The sequence below is a fragment of the Glossina fuscipes genome, unplaced genomic scaffold, assembly GCF_014805625.2.
Source record: "Glossina fuscipes isolate IAEA_lab_2018 unplaced genomic scaffold, Yale_Gfus_2 2, whole genome shotgun sequence".
Lineage (NCBI taxonomy): Eukaryota > Metazoa > Arthropoda > Insecta > Diptera > Glossinidae > Glossina > Glossina fuscipes.
In genome coordinates, this window is record NW_023998416.1 from 3,640,016 (window position 1) to 3,656,205 (window position 16,190).

General features: G+C 32.2%; 6 protein-coding genes across 9 annotated transcripts in view; 3 read left to right on the forward strand and 3 right to left on the reverse strand.

The window, feature by feature from the left end:
- The first annotated feature begins 1,559 nt into the window (after positions 1-1,559).
- LOC119634230 (acyl-CoA-binding domain-containing protein 5) lies at positions 1,560-3,193 on the forward strand. 2 transcript variants are annotated; one of them, XM_038028268.1, is made up of 3 exons: positions 1,560-1,671; positions 1,895-2,373; positions 2,431-3,192. In XM_038028268.1, the coding sequence occupies exons 2-3, from the start codon at positions 1,909-1,911 to the stop codon at positions 2,980-2,982; spliced, it is 1,017 nt and encodes a 338-aa protein (XP_037884196.1). In that variant the 5' UTR covers positions 1,560-1,671; positions 1,895-1,908; the 3' UTR covers positions 2,983-3,192. The 2 variants fall into 2 exon arrangements, with proteins under 2 accessions (XP_037884196.1, XP_037884198.1); XM_038028270.1 differs by lacking the exon at positions 1,560-1,671 and adding an exon at positions 1,722-1,792 and having other exon boundaries at positions 2,431-3,193.
- A 445-nt stretch (positions 3,194-3,638) lies between these two features.
- Positions 3,639-4,999, reverse strand: LOC119634233 (peroxiredoxin-6). Its single transcript, XM_038028274.1, has 5 exons — positions 4,784-4,999; positions 4,554-4,729; positions 4,299-4,491; positions 3,947-4,019; positions 3,639-3,880 (listed from the first exon to the last, which is right to left on the reverse strand). The coding sequence occupies exons 1-5, from the start codon at positions 4,879-4,881 to the stop codon at positions 3,752-3,754; spliced, it is 669 nt and encodes a 222-aa protein (XP_037884202.1). The 5' UTR covers positions 4,882-4,999; the 3' UTR covers positions 3,639-3,751.
- Positions 5,000-5,527: 528 nt separating this feature from the next.
- On the forward strand, positions 5,528-13,795 carry LOC119634231 (congested-like trachea protein). Of its 2 annotated transcripts, none has more exons than XM_038028272.1 (6): positions 5,528-5,766; positions 5,852-6,043; positions 6,103-6,234; positions 6,309-6,741; positions 13,266-13,445; positions 13,507-13,795. In XM_038028272.1, exons 3-6 carry the CDS (start codon positions 6,127-6,129, stop codon positions 13,692-13,694), a joined length of 909 nt encoding a protein of 302 aa, XP_037884200.1. In that variant the 5' UTR covers positions 5,528-5,766; positions 5,852-6,043; positions 6,103-6,126; the 3' UTR covers positions 13,695-13,795. The 2 variants fall into 2 exon arrangements, with proteins under 2 accessions (XP_037884200.1, XP_037884199.1); XM_038028271.1 differs by having other exon boundaries at positions 5,852-6,025.
- Positions 6,757-11,512, reverse strand: LOC119634227. Its single transcript, XM_038028265.1, has 3 exons — positions 8,923-11,512; positions 7,886-8,772; positions 6,757-7,822 (listed from the first exon to the last, which is right to left on the reverse strand). Exons 1-3 carry the CDS (start codon positions 9,314-9,316, stop codon positions 6,974-6,976), a joined length of 2,130 nt encoding a protein of 709 aa, XP_037884193.1. The 5' UTR covers positions 9,317-11,512; the 3' UTR covers positions 6,757-6,973.
- Positions 13,796-13,922: 127 nt separating the features above from the next.
- Positions 13,923-15,426, forward strand: LOC119632827 (congested-like trachea protein). The gene is made up of 2 exons (XM_038025949.1): positions 13,923-14,091; positions 15,239-15,426. The coding sequence occupies exons 1-2, from the start codon at positions 13,929-13,931 to the stop codon at positions 15,424-15,426; spliced, it is 351 nt and encodes a 116-aa protein (XP_037881877.1). The 5' UTR covers positions 13,923-13,928.
- A 708-nt stretch (positions 15,427-16,134) lies between these two features.
- Positions 16,135-16,190, reverse strand: part of LOC119633961 (meiosis regulator and mRNA stability factor 1) — a 6,804-nt gene continuing 6,748 nt past the window's right edge. The window contains exon 12 of one of the 2 annotated variants that reach the window (XM_038027814.1): positions 16,135-16,179. In XM_038027814.1, the coding sequence (XP_037883742.1) occupies positions 16,150-16,179 (30 nt within the window). In that variant the 3' untranslated portion in view covers positions 16,135-16,149. Of the gene's footprint in view, positions 16,188-16,190 lie in introns of both variants that reach the window. The other variant, XM_038027815.1, reaches the window with a different exon arrangement.

The window sequence follows — 16,190 nt, forward strand, 5'->3', positions numbered from 1 at the left end:
ACGACCGGATATTGGTTTAATAACACTTCCGGAATGAAATGATAATGAAAAATCCATGAATTCAGGATTTCTTTGATTTGTCATTGGTAAAATTAAAAGTGGCCTTTCCTGTTGCTGTATATTAATTTATATAATTTATATTTAAATATAAATAGCTTTATTATAATATTTATAAAAATATATATAAAAAAAATTGTTATTCTTTTTAATGGTTTCCTTATTGTTTCCGATTCTTTTTCCTTGACTTGGTCGCTTTTGCTCTTCTATCACAACACCGTATAAATACATGCCGTAACCATCTAATTTATTTCGCGAATGCTCTGCCGCAAAGTAACCAAAATCTCACCCTGGTCTTTAAAGTGACCTGAGTCATTTAGATTCGATTGTTCGAATCCAACCGTCGTTTCTCCACTGCCATATAAGTGGCATAAAAATGGAGGAATCTGGGAACTAGAGAACTACCATTCCGCACTAAGTGAGCAGCTCTATCATATTCACGTACATCAAAGTAACTTTTAGCCAGAAAATAATTATCATATCGCTTCGGTGCTATGCCTTCCAGCATTTTAATACCGAAATTATATTTTTCATCCTCGCCGTCAATATCCACGTCCGCAAGGCCGTGGCACATTTCACCTAACCATTTGACGCTTTACACTAAACCATGTTTCTGACAGTACGTTAAAGAAGTCATCCTCCGAGTTATTAAGCGCTGCTTGCTCGAAAACCGAACTGTCACGTTGATCACCCCATATTAAAATTTCCGCTATACTTCTAATCGTTGTTTATAAATTGAATAAATCGATTATATTTACTAAGGCGTGGCGATGAATCGCCCACGCAGCCTAGGCCTATCTATAGATTGAGTTAAAGATTTCATGTAAAAATATTAGATGTTTAGTGTTTTGGAATATACGCGAACTAAACTTATTTAATTTTACAAGTTAGCCTAAAAGTAGACCGCCATAGTAACAGAAAAGCGAAATCTTGAAAATGTTTATATTTATATTCAAAGCAATCCTAAACGTCACGATAATATTGAATTTCGGTAATATTGAATTTCGTCTTCGTGTTAGACTCATTCTTTTAAGATTTTTTAGCTTAGAAAAAAAAAAAAACGAAAATAAATTGAACTGACTTATCACCTTTCACAGATTAATATTAATAATAATGATAACAATAATAATATTAATAATGTTAACAATTGTTTAAAAATTATGATAAATAAACGAAGAGGCAACAATATTTACAGCAACAACATACATATGCACGTACAGCACAAATGTGGACAAGGACATACAGCACCAATATTTTGCAACAGAAGCCACACAGGATACTAGCCTTACAACTGCAAACGCACAAAAAGCTCAAAAAGCTTTACAAGGTTTTGCAACCGGTGTCTGAAGCCATTACAACTCTGCAGACAGAAATAAGTTGCCAGGTGTTCAGATAAATTATATAGTATATCGTTATCTGAGATATTTTTATAAGAAAGTTATTAAAAAGAAAAACTAAGCATATTTACAGAAAGTAAACAATATATTTCAATAACATAAACTTAAGAAAGACTTCAAGTAAAAAAAACAATTCGAACTTCAAATAAACCAATTAATTGAAAATTTAAGAATTGCAGTTAGAGTGAAAAGCTGGTGCTACATTATTAATAAAGAGGTATAGATCATGTACAACCAAGTGAGCAAAGTTCAAAAAAGAAAAAAGTTCATTTGAGGGAAACTTAAATAGCGCAATAAATAATTTTCTAGATTATATTCTTGACAAAAGAACCTAATTTGTAAATACCTTTAATTCCATATATCCTTAGTTTTATATTTCTTTACTCTGTTTATTAAAATTGATTATAATTCAATGTTGCAAAATATGTTTTTTATTGCAGAGTATATATTTATTATGGCATCTGTGCAAGAACGATTTCAAGCGGCAGTTAATGTTATTAAAGGCTTACCAAAACATGGGCCATATCAACCCACTACTACGATGATGTTAAAATTTTATGGCTTATACAAACAAGCAACTGAAGGTCCTTGCAATCAAAGTAAACCGAGAATATGGGATGTCGTGGGTCGAACTAAATGGGACGCTTGGGATAAGAATCGTCATCTCAGTAAGGAGGAGGCTATGCAGAAATATGTGCAAGATCTTCAAGAAATCATAGAAACTATGTCTTTTACGGAAAATGTGCAAAATTTCGTTGGCAGTTTATCGGGATTAGAAAATATTAATTTAGATGAATTGGATATCATAGCACCTGGCATGAAAGAATTAGCGGAATCTCATCCTAATTCACCGTTCAATTCACGTACCAATAGCCCCCATCATGGACGTAGTAACAATGCCGACGCTATTGCATCTGAAGTAAATGATATAATATTTGTTTATTTATAAATTTTTTAAAAGAAAAATAATTTTCAGTCCGTCATTGGCAGCCAGCATTTAACTGAAGAAAACTCGGAACAAATAACTGTGAACACCAGCGAACAGTCTACTGAGAATGCTAAGATAAATGGTATACGCCTAATGCCAGTTAACAAATCACAAATGGCGGGTGCCACCTCTACCACTTCTACTGTTGACAATCAAAGCATGACGAATGGTAGCATCGATCAGTCAGATGATGAATACGTAGATCCTTTCAATGAGCAAAGTGATTTTCATGAATCCTTAATGCATAACACGCACATTCTTAAGCAGGTACAACTCACCGTAGCAAAAATGAACTCCGATATAGCTGCCGTTAATCAACGCCTAATCGATTTGGAAAAATCGGTTATAAAAATCCATCACATATTGGGAAAATCGCAGTCCTTTTTAGCAAATAATTCATCATCAATAATTCATAGGTCAAAACATCCTAATTGGTGGCCATTTTTAAATATATCTCCTGCTTGGTTCATTCTTTTGATACTATGGCCGTTTGTTATTAAAAGGGGCGCACAACTGCTTAGCAGGTCTCATCGTAAATGAATTGAAATAATATTTATTCATTACTATTTTCGAAGACAAAAATCGAGTTATTGGGCGCATTAGTTTCGACAAATACGTTACTTAAATAATTTTCTTAAGGATGTAAGCTTTCAAATAATAATAAATAATAATAATTGTTTGCTATAGCTTGGTGCCAAGATCAGACCAAGCTGGTTTTCTATGTACATATAAAAATTGCTTATCGAATTTGTGTTGTGAATTTTACAAAAAATATGTTAAATTTTCCTTTATATTTTTTCCGTTTTGTTTTCTATATATAAATTTTGTTTTTATTTTAGAAAGGCTGGGTATGTTTTCTACTATAAGCATAATGTGAAATATTCTTTTCTATCTTTTGTTTATCATTCCAATAAATTTTTTGTAAAACAAGAATGGCATTAAAATCGAAACTCTTTTTTAAAAGAATTTTATACACCGTAAGTATGCAATGCAGTAAGAATTAGGTTTTAAATAAAACACTTTTAAGGGATTGAAATCCTTATGAGAAACTTCTCTGACCCTGTTTCATATTTTCGCTTAATTTAGATGGAATTACCGAATATTTTAAACAAAAACTGATCTGACAAATATTCGATTTGTTTGCTAGTTTCTCGAACATCGAAACATCGAAAACACACATGTCTGGAAGATTTTTATTTTCTTTAAATTGTGCGTTTTATTTTTGACAATTTAATTAAAATGCAATGGAAAGTTAATACTAGTATAGTTTAAACAAAACAAAAAACCAACTTTTAGGACTTGGCTGGCATTATGGCTGCGGCGTTTGGCGGATATACGTCTTTCCCGAAGGTACATTAAATGTCTTGAAGCCTTTAGGATACTTTTTTGAAGCTTCTTCGTTGGAAAGTGTAGGTAAAATCATACAAGTATCTCCTTGCTAAAAAGAAGGAAATGTTTAAAACTCCATTAGGAATAAATTTGGTTACAATAAAAAGAAGCGTACATTCCAATCTGCTGGAGTTGCCAAGGATTCTCTCCCAGTTAATTGCATGGAATCGATAACGCGTAAAATTTCACTGTTAAAAATGGAAAATATATTATATAAATATATTATATACACGACATTATAAATTTTTATATTTAAACAATTCTCGTTCGAAGTCAATTTTAATAGATTGGCGAACACGCTCTCCCGTATTTTGCTAAACTAATAGGTAATACATATAAGTTTTGTCATTTTTGACACTTTTTTAATTGGAACTGATTTAAAGCGAGCATATGCCTATGGGGTTTCTGATAATATTTCTAAATTACTGTATTTCCAAACTCGTAACAGTTTATACTTGCATGCTTACTTAAAATTTCTTCCCGTTGTGGCGGGATAAAGTATCTGCGAGCGTAGTTTCTTAGTTTCATCAACAATGAATACAGCCCGACAAGTCAACGGTATACCTTCAGCGTTAATTTCATCCTTATCAAGCATGTTCAACTTTAAAGCTAGTTTACGTTCATTGTCGGCGATGATTGGGTAATCAAAACTAGATAATTCTGATAGGTGGAAGAACCTTTACAATTTTAATACGAATAACTTAACCTCAAATGTAACTTACTGCCGTAACATTTAATATCTTCAATCCAACCTTTGTGCGAATCCACAGTATCACAAGATAAAGCAATAGGTTTAACGTTACGTTTTTCAAACTCAGGTAACAGTGCAGCAACGCGAGCCAGTTCGGTGGTGCAAACCGGCGTATAATCAGCAGGGTGAGAAAGCAAAACGGCCCAGCTGCAGACGCATTTAATAAATATTGCATATATATGCCAAAAGATATATACTTACGATTCACCCATCCATTCGTAGAAATCAATGTTACCTTGAGTGGTTTCAGCCTGAAAATTGGGAAATTGATCTCCAAGATTTAAAGTTTTCGTTTCCATGCCTTTTATTTTTTCAATTTCTAGAACAAATTGAATTGGAAAATTTTATACAAAATGTCACAGTAACCGAAGTTAGAAAAATGTACTATCTCTTCGGGCTTTTATTGTTTAATGGTAAATAAATCCCAAATAATAAACCTAATTGAAAGTCGCGTTACCATATTATTGATTTATTTGTTTACTACTTAAAACGAACGTAAAAATAAAATTAAGTACGAAATTGGTTGCTTCAGAAAACGTACCTGACGTGTTCAATTTAACTGAAATATCGCATATAGATAACTTAGACATTGACGTGTGAACGATATCATTTTGAACCATTTACAAATACTCATTCAGTATGTATCAAAGTTTAAAGAGATAGATGTCATTTAGGGCACTACGTGAACGCAGAACTTTTTTAGCTAGCTTAACCAGGAAAATCTACGGAAATGATTAAATTGGCTTGGCATGAAAATGCAATAAATTACAAAGCAATTAGAAAATGGTTTGCGAGATTTTGTGCAACAGATTTATTTTTCTTTTGTTTTAACCAAAAACAATAAACAATCGTTACGGCTACGTAAGCTTTTAATGCCTTATTTTTTCATAGCTGTATAATAGGAGCTGGTTTTCTTACTTGCTTTGCAATGCTTTTTAGACTGTGACATCTGTTAAAAACAGATGTTAAAAATTAAATTTAGTTTTTAATTTTTATTTTCTCGCTAGTAGAAAAATTCTCACACAACATAATTATACATAATTATGTTTGCTTAAAATTTAAAAAATTAATAAAAATTAAAAAAAATATCTCTGAAAAGCGTATTGTTTGTTATTCCGAAATATCGTTTAGAGACCTTTTGGACTTTGTACCACGTCTTCGATTCTCCTTAACATCTCAATTAGGTAAGTTTAAATCAATTTATTCAATTTATGAATGAAAGACATGATACATGATTCGCCTTTTTCTTCTTCTTCATTTCTTTTTTAGCTAAGTTGTGCTATTTGCAGTTGAAGAATGAGCGCAATGCGAATATTTTGCTGTTAAATAATTTTTGCACGATTGTTGGCGAATTGCATAGATGCATTAGAGTCGGTTTATTTCTCAATTTAAAGACCTTTGATTTGTCGGTGCAATACCTTATCAATATAACATCTCTCTGCGGCATTTATTCAATAAAAGGTCTAATGTTTATTTCTATTTATACAAAATTCATGATTAAATAACTTATGATCTTTTAGCTTCAGGCAAAAGGAATCGGCAAAATGTCAGACGCTCAGGAACGCAAAGCTAACCCTTTAAAATCTTTTATAGGGGGTGGGTTTGGTGGAGTGTGTACTGTGGTAACAGGTCATCCTTTAGACACCATTAAGGTGAATGTTATGAAATTTTATAGCTCTAAATTTTGGATAATTAACTTTTTTTTTTTTTTTTTGCATGTATGTAGGTGCGCTTACAAACTATGCCGCGGCCAGCACCCGGTGAGCAACCCATGTATACGGGTACATTCGATTGCGCTCGAAAAACTATTAAAAATGAAGGTTATCGAGGTTTATATAAGGGAATGTCAGCGCCTTTAGTTGGAATAACACCTATCTTTGCCTTATGCTTTGCCGGCTACTCTTTGGGCAAACGCGTTCAGCAGACCGAAGATAGTACCAAACTAACATATAGACAAATTTTTGTGGCTGGATCTTTCTCGGGTTTGCTTTCTACCATAATAATGGCTCCTGGTGAGCGCATTAAATGCTTGCTTCAAGTCCAACAAGCCTCGGCCGGTGAAAGAAAATATAACGGGATGTTAGACTGTGCCTTCAAGTTGTACAAAGAGGGCGGTATACGTTCCATTTATAAAGGTAGTTTTGCTACTTTATTAAGAGGTAAGTAATTATTTTTGACATTTGTCCTTATATATTGCGTATGACTGTGAAAGTGCGATTAATTTGCCCATTACAATGATATTTAACATAAACTTTATATGTATAAATGATTTACTTAATTACTTAACATATGCAAATTTACGCATTGAGAAAAAACTGATAGTTTTCCTTAAAAATACACTCCTATACTACTTAAGAAAAGAAAACTCTTATTGTGTTATGATTATATATATTATATATCGTTTGATATTTCTCCTTCAAGAATTGATATTACTGTTGTTGTTATTACTGTATTTTCTGCTATTGGTTTACTAGACTGACCGGAATTATAAATAATTGCTTGTTGCTCAAAAGATTTTTTTAAATCATTATTTCTGATTTTCGTGTTCTTCTCCAGTTGCCACAACAATTGATTGCTATTTGCATTCTTGCTATTCAAACGATCTTTATACAATTGCCGCCGCTCTTGCAGTTTGCGCCAATGCGGTATTCGTTGAGTTGTAGTTCCATTTCGATGTAAACGCATAATCCTAATTGGGCCGCATTGCATTTGTTTCCGCAACACGTAGTATACACTACGACCTTTAAAGTTTTCACATCTTGGTGCGTATTTATGATTAAATTTATAGCCGTCCACTTTGCGACAAGATAACTTTTTTCCTGTTAAATAGTCACTTATGCAACGTTCAATATTCGTACCCTTCTCCTGATTGGTGATTTTCGCTTTCCATGTCGACATTTCACAATTACATTTCCAAGGGTTATTATTGAGACGTAAAAGTTTCAATTTCCTCTGTTGGAATAGAGAGTTTGGCAAGGACTTCAATTGATTATTGTTCAGATAAATCTCTTCCAGACTAAATTGATCGTCAAATAGGCCCGGTGGTATATTGGAAAGATTGTTATATCCCAAATTAATAGCATGCAAATATTTGCAACCCATTAAGGCATCCATAGAAATATCTCTTAATTGGCAATTGCTTACATCCAATTCTTTAAGATTGGAAAGATCAGAAAAGGCATCGAATTCCACGGAACGTATTTCGCCATGCAATCTTAATATTTCCAAAGACAACAAATCCTAACAAATATTGCATTTAAATTTAGTTTATTAAAAATTAATTATCAATATGAAAAATCATACCTTAAATATATTTTGGTCCAAACTATCTATCGATACATTAGAGATGTGCAATGCTTTTAAATGATGTAAAGCCTTGAAAGGTACATTACCCCATAATTCTAGAGGTGCTTCCTTAGAGCCGAAAAACATTTCTTGTGTTCGATTCATTATCCAAAACGTGGCCGGAAATATATAACGTATGGGATTATCACGGAAATCAATACTTTTCAAATTCGGTAATGGGGGAAAACTTAATTCCGTTAATTTGCTTAAACGATTGCCAGTTAAGTCCAATACTTGCAATTTGAACAGACCGGCCAAATCGCGATAATGCAAATTTTTTATAAGATTATGCGCGAGCGATAAGGTTTTCAATTGTGTAGCACCCGAAAGGGAAAATGGTTGCAACTCAACGATATCATTGCGCTCCAATGACAAATGTTGTAAATTATCTAGACCTAAGAACATTTCCCAAGAGAGATCACGAAAACCACACGAATGAATGCGTAGCACTTCCAAATGCTGCCAACCGTAGAAAATGGGCATACGCGCCTTCTTAACCTCTTCACGGTAGACTTCATATGGAATGATTTCCAATTCATCACGCTCGGCTTTTTGCTGTAAGTCTACCAAAAATGTTTGATCCTCTTTACCTCTATTACCGTTACTGGTGAAATCGAAATCATTCATAAGCTCAATGTTGGGTTTATAGTCAAATACATCCTTGGGATGAACAGTATTTTGTGGCCTCTTATATGTGTCCGAACCAAATAGCGTAATGAACTCAAAATTGGCATGTTGCACGAAACTTAACGGGATATCGAGTATGAAACGTATACCGCCCTGATCGGAACCTCGCACCTCCAACGTGTTTAAGCGATTTAAAGGTTTTAATGTGCTGGCATTGACTGAAATCGAAAAAAAAAAAAACAAAAACAAAAAAATGGAAAGAAAGCAATAAACAATTTCCGCATTTTCGACGTACGTGACGCCAGACAAATGTTGTATTATGACAATATTTAGACCTATATGACGATTTTGCAAAGCGATTTTCTCACCCGTTTTGTTTTGCGTCACGCCAGTATATAATAAAATTAAGGCTCTTATATCGTGGGGCAAAGCTTTCACTAAACTTTCCAAATCTGTATGATCCTGTATAATACATGTTGACTGTTTAATAAATGGATTCAAATGATCGCTTAAATCTGCTCCATAAGATGATTCGTTTTCATCTAATAAGTCATCGGCACTTAAGCTGTCTTCGTCAGCGGATCTGACCGATTCTCTTTTCTGATTCATATAGTTGATCCAACGTGATATCGGCAAATCCCTAAAGTGAGCGTATTGACATACGCAACCCTGCGGACATTTATTTATATCAATCTCTACCATCAGCGGCTGCGATAGATCCGATTCCATCTGGTCATTTTCTTCATCCATTTCCGCTACCATATCTTTAAAGGCATCATCAATACGATTGTATTGATCATCATGTGTTATGTCATCATAATCGTGCTGCTGGTGCCGTTGCTGCTTACGTTTGTAACGATTGTTTTTAAATTCTTGTTGTTGTTGTTGTTGTTGTTGTTCTTGTTGTTGCTGCTGTTCTTGTAGTCGGTGATTTCTTTTATTTAGCTGATGTGCTATAGAAATTTGCTGCTGCTGTTTGCGTTATGCATGAAGAATGCGTACGGAAATTATAAGAATATTATTAATAAATAAAAAGGAAAATATTATATTGTATTAAAATGCTTATGCATACACATCTATATGTCAAAAGTCCGTTTGTATGTGTCGCGTGGTATTCCTTATAAAGTTGTAAGATTTCCGCGTAATCATTGTATGCTAACTGCACATTGTTGATGTTGATGTTGTTGCAAAGAGAACGAACTCAATTTATGTAATTTTTGCGATAACGATACTTCTTTTTAAAAGCGTTCGTTTCTTGTTTATCGTTGAAAAATTTTTAATTAAGAGAATATTTGAAAAAAAAATAAAAGAAAAATAAAAAAATTGTTTTTTCTTTTCTGCAATTGGGTTGAGAAGCGGGTAAATTCCAATAATAGTGCCCTCCATTCAGTTTAAAAGGTGAAATCTTTTAGATTATTCTTGGACGAAAAACAGGATAAGCAAAAAAAATTTAAAACAATTTCTTTTCCATTTCAATAGAAAAATCATTGTACATTATATAATTAGAGGAAACAAGTAAAAAAGGTACTGAACGTTTGATAAGAGGCAGCATATTTTAATCGAATGCATAAAAAGTCCAACTTTTGTTAATTAAAGACGTTGCGTTGCGCTGGTCAACTGATTATTAACATTTTTATTCTGAATTTTTCTAAATTCATTTTGATATAAGCACGTCTCCTAGTAAATCATGTACACTTTTACAATTAATTTATAGTTGATCCTGGTTACTGTAAGTACTAAGTTTCAAGTCAATATCTCTAACAGATTTCCATTTTAGTTTTTGCGATTAGTGGACTTTTATAAAGAAATTCGAAGACTAAGAAAGTCTTAATAGGACTTTAAGCATCTAAGATTATCGGCTTTATTTGAAAACTCTACCGCATTTGAGATTTGAATCCGTGACCATTGAATTATTAGCCGGCCACTCAGGCGAATTAGTGTATTATTTAGTCGCTAATCTATACGTCTGGGAAAGAATAATTTTATCGTACACTCTGTCTATCAGTGTTTGAGATAAAATATATTAGAAAATTGCTATATACTTTTAAATCAAGAAACCTTTAAACATAGGCTAAGGTCAAATCTGTGCTAGTTGGAAAAAAAAAAGGAAAATATGATAGATATAGTAGGCATGTGAAAAATTGACAAAACAGCAATGTGTCAATTTTACTTCATTAAATTTTTTATTTACATAAGCACCGGTGTATTACACCGGAACTATTATTCTCTTCATTATTCATATAATGAACCTAACCTAACATTTAACTGATCTTTCACTTTTATTAATAAGTAAGTATGTGTGCAGGAAACATTAAATCCGTATAATCAATCACGGAGATATATAATTTTTAAAATCGTATATCTAAATCTATTCATAAGAAAAATGTTGAAATTGAGACACGAGGCTAAAACGTGGAAACGTACGCGTATGATTGCGGAGTAAAAATTCTTATGCTATTGTAATCCAAATTTCTAAAGAATTCATTGCTACCTTTCATGCATGAAAATATACATCAGGATCCGTCCATCTCTCCTTGTTGAATTTTCTCATAACATTTTTTCTTTATGGATAAGTGTTTGCCATAATAATGTATTTTAGAAAATATTATTGTCATTTTGTCATGTCGTCTCATTACAATCTGATTTCATACGATCCATCCTCTGTGTTTCACGAGTATACGAGTATACCTTTGAAGAAACTAGCAAGACAATAGTGTAAAAGCTAAATTGAAAGAGCAATGCGCAGCCCTAGAGTGGGCTCTGACGCAGAAAGGAGCCTTCTCGTTCGTAATGGAACGGATTCTATTTGTGCTGAGACATGTAGTTTTTACTAATCACCTGGCGATTTTAGAAGATTCGGTCTAGAACATAAGTGTTCGGTTTAAGTCCGTTCATTTTCGATGGAATTTTTTTTTAATTTCCACAAATAAAAAAAAGAAAACATCGAATTATCTGAATTATCAATTTTTATCATAAAACCTAGAAGGAATTTAAAATTTTTACTCACTATAAATAATATGAAAATTATGATTAAAAACAACTTCATAGTGTTTTCAAATTTGTTGAATTAAAGTTTTTTTTTTCTTTTTTTTTTTTTCTAAGAAAACTTTTATTTTGTTATTGTAACTTTTAAAATTTTTTCTCGCTATGTTTAGCAAAATGAAATTCCATTAAAACGTTAAAGCTAAGACTGATGTCGTCGTGTATGCGCTAAAAGCCGATATCAAACTAAATAAATTTTAATAAAAATATAAAACAACTTAAAATAAATTCATAACGCCGCCGCTGCCTTTTCAAGCTCTACACGCACAGTAATTTATATATTAAAAACATCATCGAATGAAATAAGAAATAATATAAGAAATGAAAGATTAAATTTTTTGTTTACATACAAGTTATATATGAAGGAATTAACGACGTAAAGGATGTGAGTTATCGCTCTCTAGATTTATTTATATGTATATATGTGTGTAGTATATGTTTTAAAAATCAAAAAGAAAAAAAAAAAAAAAGAAATGTAAAAATAAATAAAAAAGAAAAAGAGAAACCACTTGTCTTAGGGCGAGACTTGCATATCTGGCGTTTTGATCTAAAATATGTGGCGAATTTTGTTTTCATTCTCATTAAAGGAATACAACAAATTTATCAATTCGCTCTTGTGTGTATGTTTTGTACGATTTGCACGTTTTGAAAGTTCTGCGATAATGTTTAAAACATTATTGCTGAGGTGTCTAGGCTGAAGTTTACCTTGAGCTGCAATACGAAATCGTAGACATGTATATGTCGTGATGGTCAAAATTTATACACATCATCAAGTTGTGAAGTATACTGAATATGTTCTTCCGTTCCGAACATGCAGTAAAAGTTGACATGACTTGACCCCGATCAGTTATTCAGCCGGCTTTTGCTGTGCTTACCGTAAGAAAAGCTGGCAGACAGTTGATGGCCGCAGATCGCGTCCCAAATTGAAGTTAATATTTTGCGACTACAACAGAGAAAATATATGATTTAAAGCATGTATTGGTCTGATATATCATATAGACTTCAACGAAAAATTCAGGACTAGCCATATGGACACACAATGAAGGGATGGATAATGAAACTTATAGACTATTAAAAATTTGTTTATATAAGATCCATTCTAAACACTTAATAGGGGAATTTGTAAAAAATAGTGACCAGAGAAAAATGATCAGAGACAGATCTTTAGCATTGATTCATAGCTTTCAGTCGAATACAACCTTGGTATTTGCCTAAGCTGTTGTCATGATAAAAAGTGTTTATTCTTAAAAAATTTTCTCGAACATTAGGTATAAAATATGATCGACTTGATAGCCAATATGATGTAAGTGCTTATCAAATACAAAGTATTAAGATGTTCACAACAGTTAGTGGATTAATTCCGTTTGAAATAAGTTCTTCGATGGTTTTATGCTGCGCTATTTACTGTTTAGTCGAACGCAACGTTCGTTCCTATTTCTATGAATACGATTTCAATCTTATAAAGAATGTGCCATAGAAGTCAAGGCGATGGGTTGGATCTATTTAATCGTTGCCGATGTAAATACATTCCAATTATGTGTGCGTTTGTTTGTGTATGTGTTTTTTTCCCTTTGATAAAATTTATTCTAATGCGTGTGTGTGTGTGTGCGTGGTATTTTCATTTAAAATATTAAAAGAATAAAGATTATATGAAATCAAAATTTTTAAGATCTACCCGCTAACGGCGCCTATTTTGTAACATATGAGTACATACAAGCACAGGCGAAACGGTTAACGGGCAGCAACGAGGTTAGCATGGCGGCTACATTATTAGCTGGCGGTTCATCTGGTATCGCATATTGGATAGTAGGCATGCCTGCTGATGTCTTAAAAAGTCGTCTGCAGACCTGTAAGTAGACATCAAAACATTAACAAACAAATAAATAAATATTTCTGTCCTATTTGTTTAGCACCTCCTGGTTATTATAAACATGGCATACGCAGTGCCTTCAAGGATTTAATGAAAACGGAAGGACCTTTAGCATTATATCGAGGCATTAGTGCCGTAATGATACGTGCCTTCCCTGCTAATGCTGCCTGTTTCTTTGGAATCGAATTGGTTAATAAAGCATTTAATAAAATTGCTCCAAACTTCTAGTTGTATAATAGTAGAGAATTTTCTTATCCTTAAGTTGAAAAGTTACATCAAAATTTATATAATTGAAGAAGACGTTTTTAAAATAAAATTTAAACAAGAAAAAAAGATATTTTTATACCATTGTTATGAAAATGCAATTGTTTTAATATTTTAATCTGTATTTTATCTTGTTTCCCTTTAAAAATTTAATGTATTTTATAATTTGTTATCTCCTAAGATGTACCTTCGAATGGTATGTATTTTACGACCTATGAATTCATACAAAATGAATTGAAGAAAAGAAATGCGCCAAACGATGTTAGCCTATTAGGGGCACTGTTCGCTGGAGGGATCAGTGGTATGTCTTACTGGGTGATTGGCATGCCTCCTGATGTTCTCAAAAGTCGCTTACAATCTGGTAAGTAATCCTTATTTTCGTCTGCCTTATCTCTTGTTCAAGTTTTACATAGCATTTACAAAACAAACTATTTAAGTCAACCTCAAGTCTTTTTTTGCACGGTAATTTCCTCAGAAAACCGTGTTAAGAAAATCGTGTAAAAAACTTTAAAAAATCGTACAAGATGAAAAGACTGTAAATATTTTCCCAAAAAAACCGCGCAAAAGAAAAGGAAACCTATACTACAAGAATTCATTCAATTCATCTGTAGGCGTAACAGATGCATTTTTAAACTGACATTAGGAATAAAAATCAATTTCACAATTATCGTTAATACAAACTATATTGAAAATTTCGCCATCGAATTAAAAGTATCTTAGTTTGAGTATTAACAAGTAGGAATTTATCGAAATTGTTCACTGCTTCCTACGAAGTGCTCAACTTGTAGTACAGAATGAGAAAATGAAAAAAGTGATCATAAAATTCGGATTTTCCATCTAATAGACCAATTCACCAATATAACTGGTGGCACAAACTAACCGACTTCTGATTACTTGTACAACAATAAATTCGTGAAAAAAGGTGTATTTTTTCTTATTGGGGACCCGTGCTATTTTACAATCTTGTAAAAAAGGGCTGGGTGTACACATGAGTTGAAATATCTGAAAAGAGGATTAAAAATGGGCCGAATTTGAAGTGATATTTAATTGCAAGCTAAAGCGAAGAATCATCCGCTCGCATATTTCGCGTATATTTCGATTCATAGACATTATTCATTCAGAAATCAGCATTTCATAGGCAATCGTAGCAAATTAAAAATATATTAACATATTTCACGACAGAGGATATGTCAGAGAGAACTGCGGACTCGATTTAGCCACATCCGCTCTTCCGTTAAAACAGTATGATGAAATTCTGTCTTTTGGTGAGAATGAAAAGCGAAATCGATTTGGCGATATTCGTCAGTGTATTGAACGCACATCTTAAAATTTCGTCTAGAAGAAGAAAATTGATCTAAAAAAGATTTCTTATTACTTTGGTTACGTTAAGTTAAAAAAAAAAAAAAACAAAATCTTTGCCTAAAACACCTTTCAACTGAAATCTTGGATGCTTAAAAATCTTTCCCAGCCGAATATTTTTTCTCAACCGTTTGCTCGTTCACTTGTAGCTCCCGAAGGCACTTATACGCATGGTATACGCAGTGTCTTCAAAGACTTGATGGCGAAAGAAGGTGTTACAGCTTTGTATTATGGTGTTACAGCGGTTATGTTACGCGCATTTCCAGCTAATGCTGCTTGTTTTTTCGGCATCGAATGTGCAAATAAGTTAATGGACAGGTATGAAAGGAGTCATTAACAAAAAAAAAAAAAAAAGCAAGCATTCAATACATTTAGGTATTTTGTGTATATATCTATTGAATAAATTAAAAAGAATGTATGTGTGTAGCCTAAAATTTTTCTATTGTTGTATGTTGCTTCACTATTCATGCATATGATTTAACAAAATTTCTCTTAAAACTATAAATTTTCGGACATTTTTGATTAATTTTTTTTTTGTATGAATAACAATATGAAAGTTTACATAAAAGATTTTACAAAAATCTGACTTTCTTTACCCAACTTTGACGAATAACAAAACAATAAAGTAAATATTTAACATTTTAACTAAGCTTAAGTTTAAGTAATAAATTAAGTTTTATATTATAACGTTTTTTTTGTTCTTTCTCATGCTTTTGCAATTAATGGAAATATAATAAAAATTACATAAATGTATTAGTTTTTTAAGTCAAGGCCCATTATAAGAATATAAATAATATGTTGTCTCTGGCCATATCATTAGCCAAACAACATATTTCTCTTTCATTTACTGGACTTTGGGATTAAAGAGTTAAATGTGCAAAAGGACTTACAGAGTAAATAAAATGATATAATTAAATATTACATAAATTTTTTCTAATTTTTCTTAAGCAAAACATACATATTAAAAAAACTATCAAAATTCAAAATTTTTCTTGCAAAACATTGCATTGCATTTAAAATTAAAATTGAATTAAATAATGTAAAACAAAGTAACAAATTATTAAGCAATTTTTCTATCATACGATTCAAAATTGAAAACTT

Excerpts from the sequence above, each read along its gene's own strand:
- LOC119632827 (XM_038025949.1), top strand. The coding sequence starts at position 13,929 with ATGTATTTTACGACCTATGAATTCATACAAAATGAATTGAAGAAAAGA. Across the intron at positions 14,092-15,238 it reads CAAAAGTCGCTTACAATCTG|CTCCCGAAGGCACTTATACG; the intron begins GTAAGTAATCCT and ends GTTCACTTGTAG.
- LOC119634233 (XM_038028274.1), bottom strand. The coding sequence starts at position 4,881 with ATGGAAACGAAAACTTTAAATCTTGGAGATCAATTTCCCAATTTTCAG. Across the intron at positions 4,020-4,298 it reads ACAACGGGAAGAAATTTTAA|TGAAATTTTACGCGTTATCG; the intron begins GTAAGCATGCAA and ends CATTTTTAACAG. Across the intron at positions 3,881-3,946 it reads CAACTCCAGCAGATTGGAAT|CAAGGAGATACTTGTATGAT; the intron begins GTACGCTTCTTT and ends CCTTCTTTTTAG.
- LOC119634227 (XM_038028265.1), bottom strand. The coding sequence starts at position 9,316 with ATGGTAGCGGAAATGGATGAAGAAAATGACCAGATGGAATCGGATCTA. Across the intron at positions 8,773-8,922 it reads CGTGACGCAAAACAAAACGG|TCAATGCCAGCACATTAAAA; the intron begins GTGAGAAAATCG and ends TTTCGATTTCAG. Across the intron at positions 7,823-7,885 it reads TGGACCAAAATATATTTAAG|GATTTGTTGTCTTTGGAAAT; the intron begins GTATGATTTTTC and ends AATATTTGTTAG.
- LOC119634231 (XM_038028272.1), top strand. The coding sequence starts at position 6,127 with ATGTCAGACGCTCAGGAACGCAAAGCTAACCCTTTAAAATCTTTTATA. Across the intron at positions 6,742-13,265 it reads TTTTGCTACTTTATTAAGAG|ATCTACCCGCTAACGGCGCC; the intron begins GTAAGTAATTAT and ends AAAATTTTTAAG. Across the intron at positions 13,446-13,506 it reads AAAAAGTCGTCTGCAGACCT|CACCTCCTGGTTATTATAAA; the intron begins GTAAGTAGACAT and ends CTATTTGTTTAG.
- LOC119634230 (XM_038028268.1), top strand. The coding sequence starts at position 1,909 with ATGGCATCTGTGCAAGAACGATTTCAAGCGGCAGTTAATGTTATTAAA. Across the intron at positions 2,374-2,430 it reads CCGACGCTATTGCATCTGAA|TCCGTCATTGGCAGCCAGCA; the intron begins GTAAATGATATA and ends AATAATTTTCAG.